Genomic DNA, 20,711 nt, shown 5'->3' with positions numbered 1-20,711 from the left:
CTTGGCCCCAGTCATATCTTACATTGAAACATCAGATAAGGCAGCTTTAAATTTTTAAATTAGTAAATTAAATGCCATCATATGCAAAGTGACTGACTGAAAAATTGCTATCTTCTTACCCAACAGATCTGCTTCCTGTATGTACTCATCTCAGTGAAGTAAACAGAGAGAGAGATTTTAGTGCTTTTTTGCTTCTGTACTTCACTGTAGAGCCAATACAGCTGAGAAAAAGGAGAGCCGGATTCTATTCTGGTTCATGCACCATGAGCAGAATTTTTTGTTAACGAAGGTGCTGATCCTTCAAACATTTATTACTGCAGTAGTCCCATTGATGTCAGTGAGCAGTGAAGCATCAGCAATGACAGAGCTGCTTATGACTTCAGTGGGATTACTCTGGATAGTTCAACACTACTCTTGTTAGTAAATTTGCAGGATTGGTTCTTATATTCCAAATCTGGGATCCTTATTACTGGTAATCATATGAAACAAGAAAAGAAGCCAGCTAGGTTTTCAAATTCCAAACAGAGTTAAATAATAATATTGATGATTGGGCTGCCAGTTAGAAGAAAAAATTTCACTAATTAACAGAGTAATTATGATATGGAAATAATTGAGAAACTGTAATATTAAACCCCATAATGCCCTGTTTAAATTATTTTAAAACCTTTTTTGCATGGGAAGATGATTCAGCTCTTAAGTCAGATATCAGACTCACAAGCATTGCTCTGCCATTACTGATCCTTTGCAAATTCAGGGCAAGATAATAATTGTTGATTGTATTCAATGGAGCTACTCATAGTAGAAGGACTATGCCTGGTAGTAAATGTTTTCAGGAATGGATCCTGAACAACTAATAGGGACACAGCAGTGAAATGAGGATTTACACATGGATGGATTTAAGTGGCATGCCACAACTTCTGTTAAACTTTAACACGGGGAGGAGTGCTACCCATGACCCATATTATACGTAACTGAGGGTAGGCTTTCCTCAGCCTAGCCCGAAGGTCTCAGCTTGCTTTGAGTCCTAGCATACTCCTTTCCCCTCTGCAAGGGGGACAGAGTGCAGAAGGGTGGGGACCTTGCCTATGAAGGCAACAAGGTATAACCTCAGTCTGTGAAGGCCAAATGCCACTCTATTCCATGAGCCCAAGGCCATCACTAAAATCCAAGGTGTTTTACCTCTGAGAATCATAGAATCATAGAATATCAGGGTTGGAAGGGACCTCAGGAGGTCATCTAGTCCAACCCCCTGCTCAAAAGCAGGACCCATCCCCAATTAAATCATCCCAGCCAGGGCTTTGTCAAGCCTGACCTTAAAAACTTCTAAGGAAGGAGATTCCACCACCTCCCTAGGCAACGCATTCCAGTATTTCACCACCCTCCTAGTGAAAAAGTTTTTCCTAATATCCAACCTAAACCTCCCCCACTGCAACTTGAGACCATTACTCCTTGTCCTGTCCTCTTCCACCACTGAGAATAGTCTAGAACCATCCTCTCTGGAACCACCTCTCAGGTAGTTGAAAGCAGCTATCAAATCCCCCCTCATTCTTCTCTTCCGCAGACTAAACAATCCCAGTTCCCTCAGCCTCTCCTCATAAGTCATGGGTTCCAGACCCCTAACCATTTTTGTTGCCCTTCGCTGGACTCTTTCCAATTTATCCACATCCTTCTTGTAGTGTGGGGCCCAAAACTGGACACAGTACTCCAGATGAGGCCTCACCAATGTCGAATAGAGGGGGACGATCACGTCCCTCGATCTGCTCGCTATGCCCCTACTTATACATCCCAAAATGCCATTGGCCTTCTTGGCAACAAGGGCACACTGCTGACTCATATCCAGCTTCTCATCCACTGTCACCCCTAGGTCCTTTTCCGCAGAATTGCTGCCTAGCCATTCAGTCCCTAGTCTGTAGCTCTGCATTGGGTTCTTCCGTCCTAAGTGCAGGACCCTGCACTTATCCTTATTGAACGTCATCAGATTTCTTTTGGCCCAATCCTCCAATTTGTCTAGGTCCCTCTGTATCCTATCCCTGCCCTCCAGCGTATCTACCACTCCTCCCAGTTTAGTATCATCCGCAAATTTGCTGAGAGTGCAATCCACACCATCCTCCAGATCATTTTTGAAGATATTGAACAAAACCGGCCCCAGGACCGACCCCTGGGGCACTCCACTTGACACCAGCTGCCAACTAGACATGGAGCCATTGATCACTACCCGTTGAGCCCGACAATCTAGCCAACTTTCTACCCACCTTATAGTGCATTCATCCAGCCCGTACTTCTTTAACTTGCTGACAAGATACTGTGGGAGACCGTGTCAAAAGCTTTGCTAAAGTGAAGATACAGTACATCCACTGCTTTCCCTTCATCCACAGAACCAGTAATCTCATCATAGAAGGTGATTAGATTAGTCAGGCATGACCTTCCCTTGGTGAATCCATGCTGACTGTTCCTGATCACTTTCCTCTCATGTAAGTGCTTCAGGATTGATTCTTTGAGGACCTGCTCCATGATTTTTCTGGGGACTGAGGTGAGGCTGACTGGCCTGTAGTTCCCAGGATCCTCCTTCTTCCCTTTTTTTAAAGATTGGCACTACATTAGCCTTTTTCCAGTCATCCGTTCGCCACGAGTTTTCAAAGATAATGGCCAATGGCTCTGCAATCACAGCCACCAGTTTCTTTAGCACTCTCGGATGCAACTCGTCCGGCCCCATGGACTTGTGCACGCCCAGCTTTTCTAAATAGTCCCTAACCACCTCTTTCTCCACAGAGGGCTGGCCATCTACTCCCCATGCTGTGATGCCCAGCTCAGCAGTCTGGGAGTTGACCTTGTTAGTGAAGACAGAGGCAAAAAAAGCATTGAGTACATTAGCTTTTTCCACATCCTCTGTCACTAGGTTGTCTCCCTCATTCAGTAAGGGGCCCACGCTTTCCTTGGCTTTCTTCTTGTTGCCAACATACCTGAAGAAACCCTTCTTGTTACTCTTAACATCTCTCGCTAGCTGCAGCTGCAGGTGTGATTTGGCCCTTCTAATTTCATTCCTACATGCCCGAGCAATATTTTTATACTCCTTCCTGGTCATATGTCCAACCTTCCACTTCTTGTAAGCTTCTTTTTTATGCTTAAGATCCGCTAGGATTTCACCGTTAAGCCAAGCTGGTCGCCTTCCATATTTACTATTCTTTCGACACATCGGGATGGTTTGTCCCTGTAACCTCAACAGGGATTCCTTGAAATACAGCCAGCTCTCCTGGACTCCTTTCCCCTTCATGTTAGTCCCCCAGGGGATCCTACCCATCCGTTCCCTGAGGGAGTCGAAGTCTGCTTTCCTGAAGTCCAGGGTCCGTATCCTGCTGCTTACCTTTCTTCCCTGTGTCAGGATCCTGAACTCAACCAACTCATGGTCACTGCCTCCCAGATTCCCATCCACTTTTGCTTCCCCTACTAATTCTTCCTGGTTTGTGAGCAGCAGGTCAAGAAAAGCTCCCCCCATAGTTGGCTCCTCTAGCACTTGCACCAGGAAATTGTCCCCTATGCTTTCCAAAAACTTCCTGGATTGTCTATGCACCGCTGTATTGCTCTCCCAGCAGATATCAGGAAAATTTAAAGTCACCCATGAGAACCAGGGCATGCGATCTAGTAGCTTCCGCGAGCTGCTGGAAGAAAGCCTCATCCACCTCATCCCCCTGGTCCGGCGATCTATAGCAGACTCCCACCACTACATCACTCCTGTTGCTCACACCTCTAAACTTAATCCAGAGACACTCAGGTTTTTCTGCAGTTTCGTACCGGAGCTCTGAGCAGTCATACTGCTCCCTTACATACAGTGCTACTCCCCCACCTTTTCTGAATCATTTTATTTTATCCACACTGGAAACTGGCCACAAGGGGTGCCAGCAACTAGTTTGGTCACACCCCACTCAGCCACTATGTCTGGTATCACAACTCCTGCTCAGACCATTCCCTCACATTCTGTAGCTATATGTTCGTGCCTGTATCGGACATCATCTCTGAAAAATTCAAGCCAGTTGTACCAGATGCTCACTGCTGGGACTGTCCTCTTTCACTGCCAGCCCTATCAAGTTTCCTCACCCGTGGAGGCAGGTGAGTGCCATTTCTGTGGCTGTCGCAGAATAGAATCTAGCTTATTTTTTTCTTAACACTGAATAGCCAACACAGCGAACAGGAGCAAAAAGCTCTAATAATGTGCCTTTGTCACTAAAAGCAGTAAACAGGTTTCAGATATAGCAGATCTGTCAAGTAAAGAGTTACTTTTTTCCTGGTTGTTGTGAAGGACTATGATGTATATTCAGTTGTACTAAAACGGACATTGTTTTAGATGACATAGTACAAATTCTACAAAAAGCACATTCACTTTTGCATGGCATCTTCCCTCAAGACCTGATGAGCTCCCTTCTCTTTCCTGAGCCCTAATTGGGATTCCTACAAATTATAGGACAGTTAATGAATCTTTGAAAAAAAATGAACTGAAAAAATCTATTACACCGTTAAAATAACAGCACACACTCCCGCATCACTTAAAAAGTCCTGAATGTAGTCTACTTCTTCCCAAGTGATTGAGTCTTTGTTTTTATCATAGTTTAGTCTGCTAATATATTTTGATTGTCACACAATATTTTTTTTCTTTTTCAGGCCCTCCAGTTAATGTCACATGTAACATATTTATAAACAGCTTTGGATCCATTGCAGAGACAACCATGGTAAGGCACTTTACCTCAGAAAACATTTAAAATGCAACTTAAAGTAACTCAAAGAACTGAACAAGAAGTTAGGTCTTATTTTAGTTTGGAACTAAACTGAGGAGGAAATCATTTTTGTTATGGTTAAAATCAATAAATAAAATATTTAACTTAATAGTTGGTTTATCTGGTAGAAAATCCATCATTTTACAGTTACCAGGATGAAGAATGCACTTGTGAGGGCCAACAGAGATGCTTTTCATATCTTCTGTGATAGTTGTAATGAAATTTCATAATATGTGATTTTTTTTTAACTTTTGAATTAAAAAGTTTATTTTCTATGGCATTTTACCTTTCTAATAGCACAATTTATGGATCTAATAACTTTGTTAGTTATATGTTATTGTTCCATTTTATATAACAGATGGGGGCATACATTTTACATGATGAATGTCTTTATTTTCAGTAAAGTATTATTTACTATAAATGAAATGTAGCACTAATGTATAGACTACACAAAAGAAAATCAAATATTAAGACTCCAGTCCACCAGAAAAATATTCATAGCTGTCTGAACACTGAAAGCCTTAGAAGGCTATGGCGGCTGCTGACACAGTAAACTGATCTTTCAGGTAGAAAGCTACCTTAATGTTGTGGCTTCTGATGGGAAATTGGGAGCACTTTCTATGAATGCGAATCCTATGCAGATTGAAGAGGTTTCAAGGGCCAGCAGCCAAAGAGACTTATTTGGGTTGAACAGGGGGATAATACAGTGCTTAATTTGTAATGAAAGAGATGGGGGGGGTAGGGTTCAAGCAATTTTTTTTACTTTCATAACTGATGTGGCAAGCCCAGAGATGCCAGAGCTATAAACTGCCAAACCTAGAGGTGTCAGGGCTCAACCCTGGCACAAATTAAGCACCAGGATTATTTAATCTTTAGCTGCTGTGGAGAAGTACTCAGGCATATCTCTCTTTAGCAGCTCAGAGGGCGAATTTGGGGGAAGCCATGGGACAGGTAGACTTACGTCTAGTAAGCAAGCAAACTATACAAACTCATTGGGGCTAACCTCCCTGCAAAAGGAGATGTTCAGCAGACTGCAGCTGCTACTATATACAGTAGTAGTCACGAATTAGGAGGTGGGAAGGAAATCCACTCTTCAGAAGCTGTTTGCTTGGACTTTCCAGAGGAAATGAGAATTTAGCTCTTAAATTTCAGTGAAATTTGGCTTCTGAGAGGTTTTTACCTAAAAGAAAAATGTGAGAAAAGAATGAAAATAACTTTGGAAGTCACACTAAGTGCTTTCCCATTTCTTTCATTTATGTATGTATCATATTACAAACACTGACAGCCATTTAGAGGCTACCAAACATTTCTAGAATATTTACACCTGTTAATGAACTTGACATCTTTTGTGTTGGCGTATACACAGAAATGCTTTTATTTAATGTCAGTTCAGAGAGCAGGATGGTCTACTGTACTGATTGCAGGCCTGGGAGCCAAAACCATGTGCATTTAATCTCAGCTTGGTCACTGATTTGCTATGTGGCCTTGCCAAGTCTATTTCATTCTCCATGCCTGACTTTTCACATTTGTAGAATGAGGTACAGATGTAGCAGAGGTACAGATCGATTGATGTTTTTAAAGCCCTTTTGAAAAGATAGAACACTATGTAATTTCCAGTGCAGTTACACACATTCTAATATAATGACAAACATATACTGCTTTTGATCCATGGACAGAAACACCACTGATAGCTATGGCAATTCTATGAGTAGACTGAGTGCAGTATGTGGACTTTAGACAAGCCAACTTTTATCCAGAAAATACCACTAAATTTGGGGCCAGATTTATGCCCTAAGAAAGAGTGTTCGCAAAGCACACAATCCCTGGATAGGGTGTGTTTAGGCAAGAGGAGGACCATTACTTCTCCTACCCATAGTGTGCTGGCAGGGTGGTGGGGAGAGGACCTGGCTACACCACTTTACAGGTAGCAAGTGATACTGCCTCTATAAGCCTCACTGTGCCCAGAAGGCATCAGGGCCCCAATCCAGCAAAATACATAAGTGTGTGCCTATTTTTAAGAATGGGATTAGGGCTTCTATTGGCATAAGATCTCCTCCTCAGCATTTGGCTTCTGAAAGTGTTCACTGCTCATTGTGCTTCCCTGGCTCTCGAAAGCCAAAACTGAATCTTAAATGAAAACATGGTCAGATTTGTTTCACGTACCTTGGACTCGTAATTCCCATTTTAACCATTTTGTCTCCATTATTAAGTTACTTTCGCGTTGTAAAAGGTTATAGTCTGCTACCAAAGAGGATGATGATACATTTTGCTCTGTTACCACCTTGGAAAGAGGTTAGTTAAAATAATTAAAACCTACAAATAATATTTAACCTTAGCTCTAATGATCTTTGAAAGACAGCTTCTAGATAGGAAAATAGTGATCTGTACACGTTGTTCCCAGGCAAAATGAGTGCCAATAAATAATACACAGTTATCATGGTATGGCATAAATAGACCAGAGTCACATACATTATAAATATAGGAAATTCCAAAGCATTGTCAGCATCATGGTATAGTATTTATTAACTTTTTTAGTAATGCCATCTGCAAACATGTTAAGGCTGCACAAAAAACTGCAACCTAGATTACACAGAAACTGGTGATACTACATAATACTGGTAATTTGTTTGTAACTTATGCACTGATGCTGCTCAGAGAAGACTTTTACTTATGGTCAGTAGTTGTTAAACTCTGTTGGAATGAAATCAGTCATTTTAAAATATGAGCACTCACACATGACTTTATTTGTGACCTGTGATGACGAACAGCGATAACGAACAGCTCTTGAAAACTAGGACAGTGTTTATATCTTAACGTTACAATAATATCTGGCATTTTATTACAAACTGGATTTTTTTTATGGAACTGTGTTGAATAGGAGTCATCTTACAGTATTTTACTACAGTATTTGTTGTTTGTTCTGTCCAAGTTATGTGAAACACATCTGACTAGTTACCTTCTTCTTGGTATTTATTTTAAATCATGATGTATACAGACAATTTAGAGGCCTGTAACCACAATGTCCAAAATTGTATTCAAGTATTTCTTTCCAATCTTTGCATAAAGAATTTTAAGAGAAAAATTAAATACAAATTAGGAAAGTCATTAATTGATATCTGAAAGCATCTCTGGAAATTTAAACCTCTAAATATTAATCTAATGGATTTATTTAAAGATATTTGCCTATGTTTACAGGAATTATTTTAGCAATGTGCCTGTAATCTATACTGTATCAATATACTGGAAATCTATATTGTATCTATGTATTATGGTTTTTAAGGTGATCAAAATCTTTGAGCTCCCTCTGCTGGCGTGGCTATGTATAACACAAGAGACAACTGGTTTAATTCAGGGGTGATGTGTTAGAAACCAGAAGTCTATTTCCATATTACTTATATCAATTTTTACACTGTCACTTCCATTGATTTCATTGAGGTTATATCATGCACGGAGCTGCAGCTAGCAAGAGATGTCAAGAGTAACAAGAAGGGTTTCTTCAGGTACGTTGGCAACAAGAAAGCCAAGGAAAGTGTGGGCCCCTTACTGAATGAGGGAGGCAACCTAGTGACAGAGGATGTGGAAAATGCTAATGTACTCAATGCTTTTTTTGCCTCTGTCTTCACTAACAAGGTCAACTCCCAGACTGCTGAGCTGGGCATCACAGCATGGGGAGTAGATGGCCAGCCCTCTGTGGAGAAAGAGGTGGTTAGGGACTATTTAGAAAAGCTGGGCGTGCACAAGTCCATGGGGCCAGACAAATTGCATCCGAGAGTGCTAAAGGAATTGGCGGCTGTGATTTCAGAGCCATTGGCCATTATCTTTGAAAACTCGTGGCGAACGGGGGAAGTCCCAGATGACTGGAAAAAGGCTAATGTAATGCCAATCTTTAAAAAAGGGAAGAAGGAGGATCCTGGGAACTACAGGCCAGTCAGCCTCACCTCAGTCCCCAGAAAAATCATGGAGCAGGTCCTCAAAGAATCAATCCTGAAGCACTTACATGAGAGGAAGGTGATCAGGAACAGTCAGCATGGATTCACCAAGGGAAGGTCATGCCTGACTAATCTAATCGCCTTCTATGATGAGATTACTGGTTCTGTGGATGAAGGGAAAGCAGTGGATGTATCGTTTCTTGACATTAGCAAAGCTTTTGAAACATTTCCCACAGTATTCTTGTCAGCAAGTTAAAGAAGTACGGGCGGGATGAATGCACTATAAGGTGGGTAGAAAGTTGGCTAGATTGTCGGGCTCAACGGGTAGTGATCAATGGCTCCATGTCTAGTTGGTAGCCGGTGTCAAGTGGAGTGCCCCAGGGGTCGGTTCTGGAGCTGGTTTTGTTCAATAACTTCATAAATGATCTGGAGGATGGTGTGGATTGCATTCTCAGCAAATTTGTGGATGATACTAAACTAGGAGGATTGGTAGATACGCTGGAGGGCAGGGATAGGATACAGAGGGACCTAGACAAATTGGAGGATTGGGCCAAAAGAAATCTGATGACGTTCAATAAGGATAAGTGCAGGGTCCTGCACTTAGGACGGAAGAACCCAATGCACCGCTACAGACTAGGGACTGAATGGCTAGGCAGCAGTTCTAGGACCTAGGGATGACAGTGGATGAGAAGCTGGAAATGAGTCAGCAGTGTGCCCTTGTTGCCAAGAAGGCCAATGGCATTTTGGGATGTATAAGTAGGGGCATAGTGAGCAGATCGAGGGACGTGATCATCCCCCTCTATTCGGCATTGGTGAGGCCTCATCTGGAGCACTGTGTCCAGTTTTGGGCCCCACACTACAAGGATGTGGATGAATTGGAGAGAGTCCAGCGAAGGGCAACAAAAATGGTTAGGGGTCTGGAACACATGACTTATGAGGAGAGGCTGAGGGAACTGGGATTGATTAGTCTGCAGAAGAGAAGAATGAGGGGGGATTTGATAGCTGCTTTCAACTACCTGAAAGGTTGTTCCAGAGAGGATGGTTCTAGACTATTCTCAGTGGTAGAAGGGGACAGGACAAGGAGTAATGGTCTCAAGTTGCAGTGGGGGAGGTTTAGGTTGGATATTAGGAAAAACTTTTTCACTAGGAGGGTGGTGAAACACTGGAATGTGTTGCCTAGGGAGGTGGTAGAATCTCCTTCCTTAGAAGTTTTTAAGGTCAGGCTTGACAAAGCCCTGGCTAGGATGATTTAATTGGGGATTGGTCCTGCTTTGAGCAAGGGGTTGGACTAGATGACCTCCTGAGGTCCCTTCCAACCCTGATATTCTATGATTCTATGATCAGATTTACCCGGGTGTGAAATGAATATCTGGCTTCTTTACACTCAGGTAGGTTCTGCAAGACCAGTGGATCCCCTTGGACTGATATGGAAGGGAATCTAAGGAGCCAGAAGGTGTAAGTGAAAGAACTGGGTATGAGTTAAAGTAGGCTACCTTGTTACAGCTCCAGTTAGTTGCTTTGACTTTACACTCATATCTTTTGCTCCCTTAGAATGTGAGTTGAAGTCATGTGGACTCACATTCCTGGTCATTTCAGTCTCAGCGAGCCAAAATGAAAGATTATTTTTAAAGGCGGGAGTGTACATTACATGTAGGTAAGAAGGCATGAGTCTAACTGAGTCTAAGGGAGCCTAAGTTGGTGTAACATACATTGGTTTAACAAAGGTCTAATTGGAACTCACTCTAGACAGACTTTTTCAGACTTGTATATGAATATGGTAAAATATTGCCATTTGTTTGTGTATTGTTTGTGCATTGGGCCCAGTCCTGGTACCAGACTCATAGAAGTATACTGACTTATACCACCTGAGGATTTAGTCCCTGACATATATTACTCATCAAGACTCCCATCAATAAGAGCTTTGCCTGGGCAGGGAGGGAATGAGAAATGATTAAGGACTTCCAAATTTGGCCCATTGTTTGATTAAAAATAAATAAACAAAACAAACAAACAAACATGGCCCCACCATTTGTATTCCTTATTGTGTGATCCAGGAATTTTAAAAGCGAACCAATGATAGCAATAGGCAAAAATATTTCAAAATAAAAATATTCTTTCTAGATTTAGAAGCACAAGATACTATAAGCATTTTATAATTCAACCCCATTAATTTATCTAATTGTCTAAACACTTCATGATTGGAAATTAAAATGAAATGGATTTAATTCAATGTATTAAATTAAGAGCAGGTGTTTGTTCTTAAAATACACAATAGTAGCATGTCTTCTGTGGTATTCTGCAGTTCTGGCCATTGCGCCTTTATAGATTTGTGCAACTCAGACTTAAATATGACTTAAAGGCTTGATCTTGCATGGTTTTGAGCACTGTAGCCCTCATCTAACAAAGCACTTAAGCACATGTTTAATTTCACGAATGCGATGCGTCAATGGACTGTCCATATGCTTAACGTTAAAACACATACATAAGTGGTTTGCTGGCTTAGGGCCAGAGTGCTCAGAATCTTGCAGGATTGAGTGCTGGGAGGCTAAAAAGTTTTAGTACAGTTTAATTTACTCGTTGGCAACAACTCTTAAAAGATAATGGAGTGTCCATACTATCCCTGTTCGTACACAAAGTTTCTCATGATAGCATGATATGGTACTGTGTAAATGCAGGCTAAGATATATCAAGATACTTTTAAACAGATGTAACACAATTTAATGTACAGCAATCAGAAGTGCCCAGCTAAAAATTAAAAGTGATTATTCAGTTTCAGTTTAAAGAATGAGGGTGGCCTCATCATTGACATTTCTGGTTTTGAGTTTCAGAGAAGGAATGTGCTAAGTGGATGAAGCAAAGACTAGCAAATATGGTGTAGCTGGTTATAGGGAAGAGAAGTAAGTCAGCATCAATGAATCTCATTTAGCACTTGAGAATATGATTGACCAAAAAGAAGAGAGTTTTCACCAAATTTCTTAAAGGATTTTAAAGGTCAAGAAGAGCACATTGATATTAGCACAGAAATAAGCTAAAATATTTCTAAGTGAACTAACTATACATATGCTAAGAGTGCACTGACTCAGACTCTTGGAAAGAGGTCTAATGGCAAATGCCATCAAGGCAGCTAATTATCCTTAAAGAATCTCTCTCTCTTGCTTATTCCTGCCAACTACTGGTCATGGGTATTTCTTGAGTCTGGCTGCAAATAGGAATGCAGTCAGACTATGGGTAGGAATTGGGTGAGCTGCCTTTTTTACTGCTAGCAGTACCTTCCGTTAAAGCCTGGCCATATTATATAGACAAAAGCAAGATGTGCTTTTCACCCACACTAAAAAAACATTGTGTACCATGTTTTTTGACCAGTCAACATTACGTCATCTGTTATCCACTTCTTTGGTTTAATCAGCCTGACCTTCTTATAGCTGAGCATATCTATTTCTGCCATATTCTGCCATGGGATTGTCTTAAAACAGAATGCTTGACGGCAATATTCCCTTATATGTATGTAATGATACTCGTGGTAGGTTTCCCAGATTTTCGGTACAATAGAATCTGTTGAGTTGGTAACCACTAGTGTCTGTGAAATAAGTCTTCCTTTGGCGGAAACATGTACAACATTACACCTAACAGATCCCTTAATTTGTTAGTGTTTACAGTAAATAATGCAGAATAGTCTAGTTTGCACATTTTAGATCACAATTCCCATAACCTGAAATACAGGTCACCTTCCAGATTCAACATGGTATAGAAATGCCTTTAATTCTTCCTTTCCTGCACTCTGATAATTAAATCTTTCCCTTCTAGAAGGGCAAATAGAAACATCACTTCTGCAATCTACAGTTTGATCTTGCACTAGGTTTGAAATTTGTGCTATTTATCTTTTCGTATTCTGTATCATGATCCTGCTTTTGCAGTCCTTAGCCTAGGTCACTGAGTCAGATGCAGACAAAGGTCTTTCAAATTCTACTGGGCCAGCAGCTGCTCAGTTTGTTACATGAACAGATTAATCTGTGCAAATCCTCTTGCTGAACCTGCATTCTAATCTGCCAGTTTCATTTTATCTTCCTTTTCCATACAAGACATATCACACACACCTCACATATATAAGGAAAAAGTGTCTAAAAATGCACTCATCTTCTATTTCAAAAAATGTGCACATTAATTAAGATGCCACAACAAATGGGTGTTAATCTAATTTGCAGTCAGATTACGGCACTCTTTTAAATTTGTTGTTTTTTAAAGGATGAAATGGGAAACATTCTTTCTATCTAGAAAAGTTGAACTGTGAGGTTTCTAGTAAAAATATGGAAAAATTTGTAATTAGGGGTTTTCCCCAAAATTTTGCCTTCACTACCATAGTAGTTGCAACAGTGAGAGCTAATATATAGTATTTGTATTCTACACTGGGGTTTACATTTTTAATTCATAGAATCTCAGGGTTGGAAGGGACCTCAGGAGGTCATCTAGTCCAACCCCCTGCTCAAAGCAGGACCAATCCCCAATTTTTGCCCCAGATCCCTAAATGGCCCCCTCAAGGATTGAACACACAACCCTGCATTTAGCAGGCCAATGTTCAAACCACTGAGCTATCCCTTGAAAGAATCAAACCATATTGACTATATCTTCTTTTTTACATCCTAATAATTTTTATTTTTTTCCATCAGATAAGGATTTCAGTAATCATTAATACATCCTTCACATTATTAGTGCATCTGTGCTGTTCTCAGAATTTATGAGTAGAGTAATATGTTTCTTTCACATGGTACCAACGTTCATTTTAAAGACCAACTCCGCACTAAAACATGTTCTGAAATAGTTCCCTCTCTTTAGCAGCAACCACATATTTTTAGATCATCTTTGAGTTTATCAATGGTACAGTTGCAAACTGATCTCCAGAGATGTGATCTGCTGAAAACTAGTTGCTTGGAAAAACTTACAGAATCCCTGCTCTTTTTTCCACTTGCATTCAGCACTGAAAGCAAGCTGGAAAAAAATGGCACTTTTCTCATTTGTCCAACCTCCACCTAACTAGTATTTTTACTTCTTCAGTTTTGTCTTATGGGATTAGTCACTTTCCCAGTTTCTTCCTCTGATTTATTCAAACCTGATTTAGCCAAATATTTCATATGGGCTCAAATATTCTAGAGATTATATCTAAGGACTTAATCCTGTAAAGTGTTCAGCACCCTCAACTCCCATTAACTGTAGTGGGAATAGTGGGTGGGCTAGCATCTCCTTTGGGCTGAGTGCCTTTTCAAGGGGTTAGACCTTAAGAAAAAAGAAATGTTGAGCCCATAAGAATAAAAAAGGCACACATTTTTCTAATGCACAAGTTCTCAGTTGCTGCATTCATTAAATTGGTGACCATAATAGCTTTAAAGAATAGAAGGGAGAGAGCTTGAGCATCAATAATGTTTTCATAAATTCTGAGTTTTTCTAACTCCATGTACAACTAGATAAAGGTTCATGTCTGTTTTCCTGGTTGCTCCCAACTTAGATTTGTACTTAAGTTAATGAAGAATAATGCTATAATGTGTGTGCTCAAGCTAGGGGAGAATAACGATACACATGGATGATACCATTGATATCTAAAAAGGCCAAGCTAGAAAGTGAAATAGATATAGCAAACAAATTATATGCCTTTTCTGTGAATTGTTTTTTTTATTTCACCTGTAGGATTTAAAGATCTAGAGCGGTAAATGTGTGTTTTCCATTATTAATTAGCATTAAAGAAGAAAGGTGTCCAGTGGTTAGGTGCCCTAACCTAGCACTTGAGAATCCTGGGGTAAAATCCTCACTGTGCCCCAGGCTTTCTGCATGATTTTAGGCAACTCATTTAGCCTCTTTGTGCCTCAGTTCTCCATCTGTGAAATTGGGCTCATAGGACTTCTTGCCTCACAGGGTGCTGTGAGAATAAATACAGTAGAGATCGTGAAACAGCCAGGTACGACAGCGATGGACGCCATATAAGTAACTGAGACAGATGTTACTGAGCAGTACAAAAACATGACATGGGCTTATCCCAGGATTAAATATATCCACCTCTACTGTAAAAAAAATATTTTTCATGTTGCACTAGTACCTTTCTATAATGTTACGTGGTTATACCTTTTTGTTTATCCTGTGCATATCATATTCTGGGATTTGTGGTTATCAGTGCACAACAGGCTAATTCAGTGTATTACCTTGTTTTTGTCTAGCAACTATTTTTATTCTAATATAGATTTATTGTTCTTATTGTATCAAACTGTCAAAACATTCTTTAAATTTATTAATACAATGATACCAGTGTCAAAATTATGTATGTAAAAATGAAAGCCAAAGGAAATGAGTTTTCAGATGTCTTTAGCATAGCTGTCTTTGTGTGTGTGTATTTAGCTAATGGGTGTTAATCTCATCTTGACGTATGGGGATTTTTGCCCTTAACTCCTATTAGCGTTAGTAGACATTTAAACCCATAAATCTCATCCGTCCAGATAAGAATATACCTTTTGGCTTTCATTTTTGCATGAACCTACAATTTACCGAAACTCCATTAACACAAAAAGCTACAGTATTTTAGAGCAATGTTAAAGGTGAATCTAAAAATAAGAAAAGGAAGGACAGGACATTCAGAGACTGTTTCTCTTTCCTTGTGCATGTATGGTGGAAGAGCTTATCAGTGCCTACACTAGATCACAATGAGTATTTATAGAGTGGTCTCTCTGAATTCCCCTCCTCTGATCAGTTTGATTTACCTTAAAATCCAAGTTAAATTTAAAAATAAAGTTATGTCTTCCGTGTCTTCAGTGTACTCTGTTTTGTTAATTTTTGTCTTCTGGATATTCAGTTTCAGTAGCCAGACTGTGTGGAAAAAGATATATAATTTTGGATAAGCTCTGCTTATAATACTTCATGTCAATACATTTTAAAACTTTTGTTTATAATGAGCCCCATACCAAAAAAAAGTAAACATGTTTTTATTTATAGCCATTATAAAAAAGAAAAGTAACAAATGCTATACAAGACCCAGCCCTGGTCTACACTAGGACTTTAGGTCGAATTTAGCAGCGTTAAATCGATGTAAACCTGCACCCGTCCACACGATGAAGCCCTTTATTTCGACTTAAAGGGCTCTTAAAATGGATTTCCTTACTCCACCCCTGACAAGTGGATTAGCGCTTAAATTGGCCTTACTGGCTCGAATTTGGGGTACTGCGGACACAATTCGATGGTATTGGCCTCCGGGAGCTATCCCAGAGTGCTCCATTGTGACCGCTCTGGACAGCACTCTCAACTCAGATGCACTGGCCAGGTAGACAGGAAAAGAACCATGAACTTTTGAATCTCATTTCCTGTTTGGCCAGCGTGGCAAGCTGCAGGTGACCATGCAGAGCTCATCAACAGAGGTGACCATGATGGAGTCCCAGAATCGCAAAAGAGCTCCAGCATGGACCGAACAGGAGGTACAGGATCTGATCGCTGTTTGGGGAGAGGAATCCGTGCTATCAGAACTCCGTTCCAGTTTTCGAAATGCCAAAACCTTTGTCAAAATCTCCCAGGGCATGAAGGACAGAGGCCATAACAGGGACCCGAAGCAGTGCCGCGTGAAACCTAAGGAGCTGAGGCAAGCCTACCAGAAAACCAGAGAGGCGAACGGCCGCTCCGGGTCAGAGTCCCAAACATGCTGCTTCTATGATGAGCTGCATGCCATTTTAGGGGGTTCAGCCACCACTACCCCAGCCGCATTGTCTGACTCCTTCAATGGAGATGGAGGCAACACGGAAGCAGGTTTTGGAGACGAAGAAGATGATGAGGATGATGATGATAGCTCACAGCAAGTAAGCGGAGAAACCGGTTTTCCCGACAGCCAGGAACTGTTCCTCATCCTGGACCTGGAGCCAGTACCCCCCGAACCCACCCAAGGCTGCTTCCTGGACCCGGCAGGTGGAGAAGGGACCTCCGGTGAGTGTACCTTTTAAAATACTATACATGGTTTAAAAGCAAGCATGTGAAAGGATTACTTTGCCCTGGCATTCGCAGCTCTCCTGGATGTACTCCCAAAGCCTTTGCAAAAGGTTTCTGGGGAGGGCAGCCTTATTGCGTCCTTCATGGTAGGACACTTTACCACTCCAGGCCCATAACACGTACTCGGGAATCATTGTACAACAAAGCATTTCAGTGTATGTTTGCTGGCATTCAAACAACATCTGTTCTTTATCTCTCTGTGTTATCCTCAGGAGAGTGAGATATAATTCATGGTCACCTGGTTCAAATAGAGTGCTTTTCTTCAGGGGACACTCAGAGGAGCCCGTTCCTGCTGGGCTGTTTGCCTGCGGCTAAACAGAAATGTTCCCCGCTGTTAGCCACAGGGAGGGGGGAGGGTTGAGGGGGTAGCCACGAGGTGGGGGAGGCAAAATGCGACCTTGTAACGAAAGCACATGTGCTATGTATGTAATGTTAATAGCAAGGTTTACCCTGAAAGAGTGTAGCCACTGTTTTATAAAATGTGTCTTTTTAAATACCGCTGTCCCTTTTTTTTCTCCACCAGCTGCATGTGTTTCAATGATCACAGGATCTTCTCCTTCCCAGCGGCTAGTGAAGCTTAGAAAGAAAAAAAAACGCACTCGAGATGAAATGTTCTCCGAGCTCATGCTGTCCTCCCGCACTGACAGAGCACAGACGAATGCGTGGAGGCAAATAATATCAGAGTGCAGGAAAGCACAAAATGACAGGGAGGAGAGGTGGCGGGCTGAAGAGAGTAAGTGGTGGGCTGAAGAGAGGGCTGAAGCTCAAATGTGGCGGCAGCATGATGAGAGGAGGCAGGATTCAATGCTGAGGCTGCTGGGGGACCAAACCAGTATGCTCCAGTATATGGTTGAGCTGCAGCAAAGGCAGCTGGAGCACAGACTGCCACTACAGCCCCTGTGTAACCAACTGCCCTCCTCCCCAAGTTCCATAGCCTCCACACCCAGATGCCCAAGAACGCGGTGGGGGGGGCCACCGGCCAACCAGCCACTCCGCCACAGGAGATTGCCCAAAAAAAAGAAAGCTGGCATTCAATAAATTTTAAAGTTGTAAACTTTTAATGTGCTGTGTGGCATTTTCCTTCCCTCCTCCATCACCCCTCCCAGGCTACCTTGGTAGTCATCCCCCTATTTATGTGATGAATGAATAAAGAATGCATGAATGTGAAGGAACAATGACTTTATTGCCTCTGCAAGCGGTGATCGAAGGGAGGAGGAGAGGGTGGTTAGCTTACAGGGAAGTAGAGCGAACCAAGGGGCGGGGGGTTTCATCAAGAAGAAACAAACAGAACTTTCACAGCGTAGCCTGGCCAGTCATGAAACTGGTTTTCAAAGCTTCTCTGGTGCGTACCGCGCCCTCCTGTGCTCTTCTAACCGCCCTGGTGTCTGGCTGCGCGTAACCAGCAGCCAGGCGATTTGCCTCAACCTCCCACCCTGCCATAAACGTCTCCCCCTTACTCTCACAGATATTGTGGAGCACACAGCAAGCAGTAATAACAGTGGGAATATTGGTTTCGCTGAGGTCTAAGCAAGCCAGTAAACTGCGCCAGCGTGCCTTTAAATGTCCAAATGCACATTCTGCCACCATTCTGCACTTGCTCAGCCTGTAGTTGAACAGCTCCTGACTACTGTCCAGGCTGCCTGTGTACGGCTTCATGAGCCATGGCATTAAGGGGTAGGCTGGGTCCCTAAGGATAACTATAGGCATTTCAACATCCCCAACAGTTATTTTCTGGTCTGGGAATAAAGTCCCTTCCTGCAGCTTTTGAAACAGACCAGAGTTCCTGAAGATGCGAGCGTCATGTGCCTTTCCCGGCCATCCCACGTTGATGTTGGTGAAACGTCCCTTGTGATCCACCAGAGCTTGCAGCACTATTGAAAAGTACCCCTTGCGGTTTATGTACTCGGCGGCTTGGTGCTCCGGTGCCAAGATAGGGATATGGGTTCCGTCTGTGGCCCCACCACAGTTAGGGAATCCCATTGTAGCAAAGCCATCCACTATGACCTGCACATTTCCCAGGGTCACTACCCTTGATATCAGCAGATCTTTGATTGCGTGGGCTACTTGCATCACAGCAGCCCCCACAGTAGATTTGCCCACTCCAAATTGATTCCCAACTGACTGGTAGCTGTCTGGCATTGCAAGCTTCCACAGGGCTATCGCCACTCTCTTCTCAACTGTGAGGGCTGCTCTCATCTTGGTATTCATGCGCTTCAGGGCAGGGGAAAGCAAGTCACAAGGTTCCATGAAAGTGCCCTTATGCATGTGAAAGTTTCGCAGTCGCTGGGAATCGTCCCAGACCTGCAACACTATGCGGTCCCACCAGTCTGTGCTTGTTTCCCGAGCCCAGAATCGGCGTTCCACAGCATGAACCTGCCCCATTAGCACCATGATGCATGCATTGGCAGGGCCCATGCTTTCAGAGAAATCTGTGTCCATGTCCTGATCACTCACGTGACCGCGCTGACGTCGCCGCCTCGCCCGGTATCACTTTGCCAGGTTCTGGTGCTGCATATACTGCTGGATAATGCATGTGGTGTTTAATGTGCTCCTAATTGCCAAAGTGAGCTGAGCGGCCTCCATGCTTGCCTTGGTATGGCGTCCACACAGAAAAAAGGCGCGGAACGATTGTCTGCCTTTGCTCTGACGGAGGGAGGGGAGACTGACTACATGGCTTACAGGGTTGGCTTCAGGGAGCTAAAATCAACAAAGGGGGGTGGCTTTACATCAAGGAATATTTCAGACAGGACTTCACGGAGGGTTCCAATAAGAAATGGTGCACCTAAGTCATTGTTCTTATTGGAACAAGGAAGTTGGTCTGGCCTCTGATTGATACATGGCTAGATTTACCTCGCTGCATCTTCTCTGTGAGTGACTGCAGTGTGACCTAGAGGAATGACTCCCCTAGACAGGGGAGGGGGGGAAGCAAATGAGTACAAAACAAATTTGGTCTATTTCTTGTTTTGATCCACTCCATCTATCTTTTACATCTTTGGCTGGCAGCAGACAGTGCAGAAGGACTGCATGCCATCCACATCTCATGGCTGCCCGGCAGAAGATCATGCACTAGGACTGCTAGCAATCCGTATCGCCTGCCTGCTCACCGTAAGATGGTTCAATAGGACTGACTGCAGGACTAAAGAGAATGACCTGGTCAAGTCACTCCAAATTTAGTCCCTGCGCCCATGTCTGCCCAGGCGCTCCCAGCCGACGTGGCCAGGAGCACCTCGGACATGACGATGACGGCTACCAGTCGTATTGCACCGTCTGCTGCCACAAGGCAATGGGTTGCTGCTACTGTGTAGCAATGCAGTACCGCGTCTGCCAGCACCCAGGAGACATACGGTGATGGTTACCTGAGCGGGCTCCATGCTTGCCGTGGTATGGCGTCTGCACAGGTAACTCAGGAAAAAAGGCGCGAAACGATTGTCTGCCCTTGCTTTCACGGAGGGAGGGAGGGAGGGAAGGGGGGCCTGACAATATGTACCCAGAACCACCCGCGACAATGTTTTAGCCCCATCAGGCATTGGGATCTCAACCCAGAATTCCAATGGGCAGCGGAGACTGCGGGAACTGTGGGATAGCTACCCACAGTGCAACACTCCGGAAGTCGACTCTAGCCTCGGTACTGAGGAAGCGCTCCGCCGACTTAATGCACTTAATGCACTTAGAGCATTTTCTGTGGGGACGCACACACTCGAATATATAAAACCGATTTCTAAAAAAAACGACTTCTATAAATTCGACCTTATTCCATAGTGTAGACATACCCCTAGTTAAAATTGATTTTTCTTATTTTTTCTTTTCAAAGGGAAATTCTCAGTGTGTTCATAAATGTGATTGTTATGGCTTCAGGAAGAGGCATTATGTACCTTTTCTTGAAGTTTTAAAGCTCTGTAAGAGCTACTATGATCTGTGTGTGTCTTTCAAACTGCTCCAGATTGTATCAATTCTTGGCACACACTGAAAGTCCTTGAAGGCTTTATGGTATGGATAATATTTAATCCAC

General features: G+C 42.6%; 1 protein-coding gene across 1 annotated transcript in view; it reads left to right on the top strand.

The window, feature by feature from the left end:
* The window catches only part of GLRA3 (glycine receptor alpha 3), a 142,823-nt gene that overhangs the window by 32,976 nt on the left and 89,136 nt on the right, over nt 1-20,711 (top strand). The window contains exon 3 of the mRNA XM_073340081.1: nt 4,654-4,721. Coding sequence (XP_073196182.1) covers nt 4,654-4,721 — 68 coding nt within the window. The remainder of the gene's footprint in view (nt 1-4,653; nt 4,722-20,711) is intronic.

Source organism: Lepidochelys kempii, chromosome 4 (assembly GCF_965140265.1).
Source record: "Lepidochelys kempii isolate rLepKem1 chromosome 4, rLepKem1.hap2, whole genome shotgun sequence".
NCBI classification, from domain to species: domain Eukaryota; kingdom Metazoa; phylum Chordata; order Testudines; family Cheloniidae; genus Lepidochelys; species Lepidochelys kempii.
The sequence above is the reverse complement of the archived record's forward strand: the minus strand, read 5'-3'. Positions and strand labels throughout refer to the sequence as shown.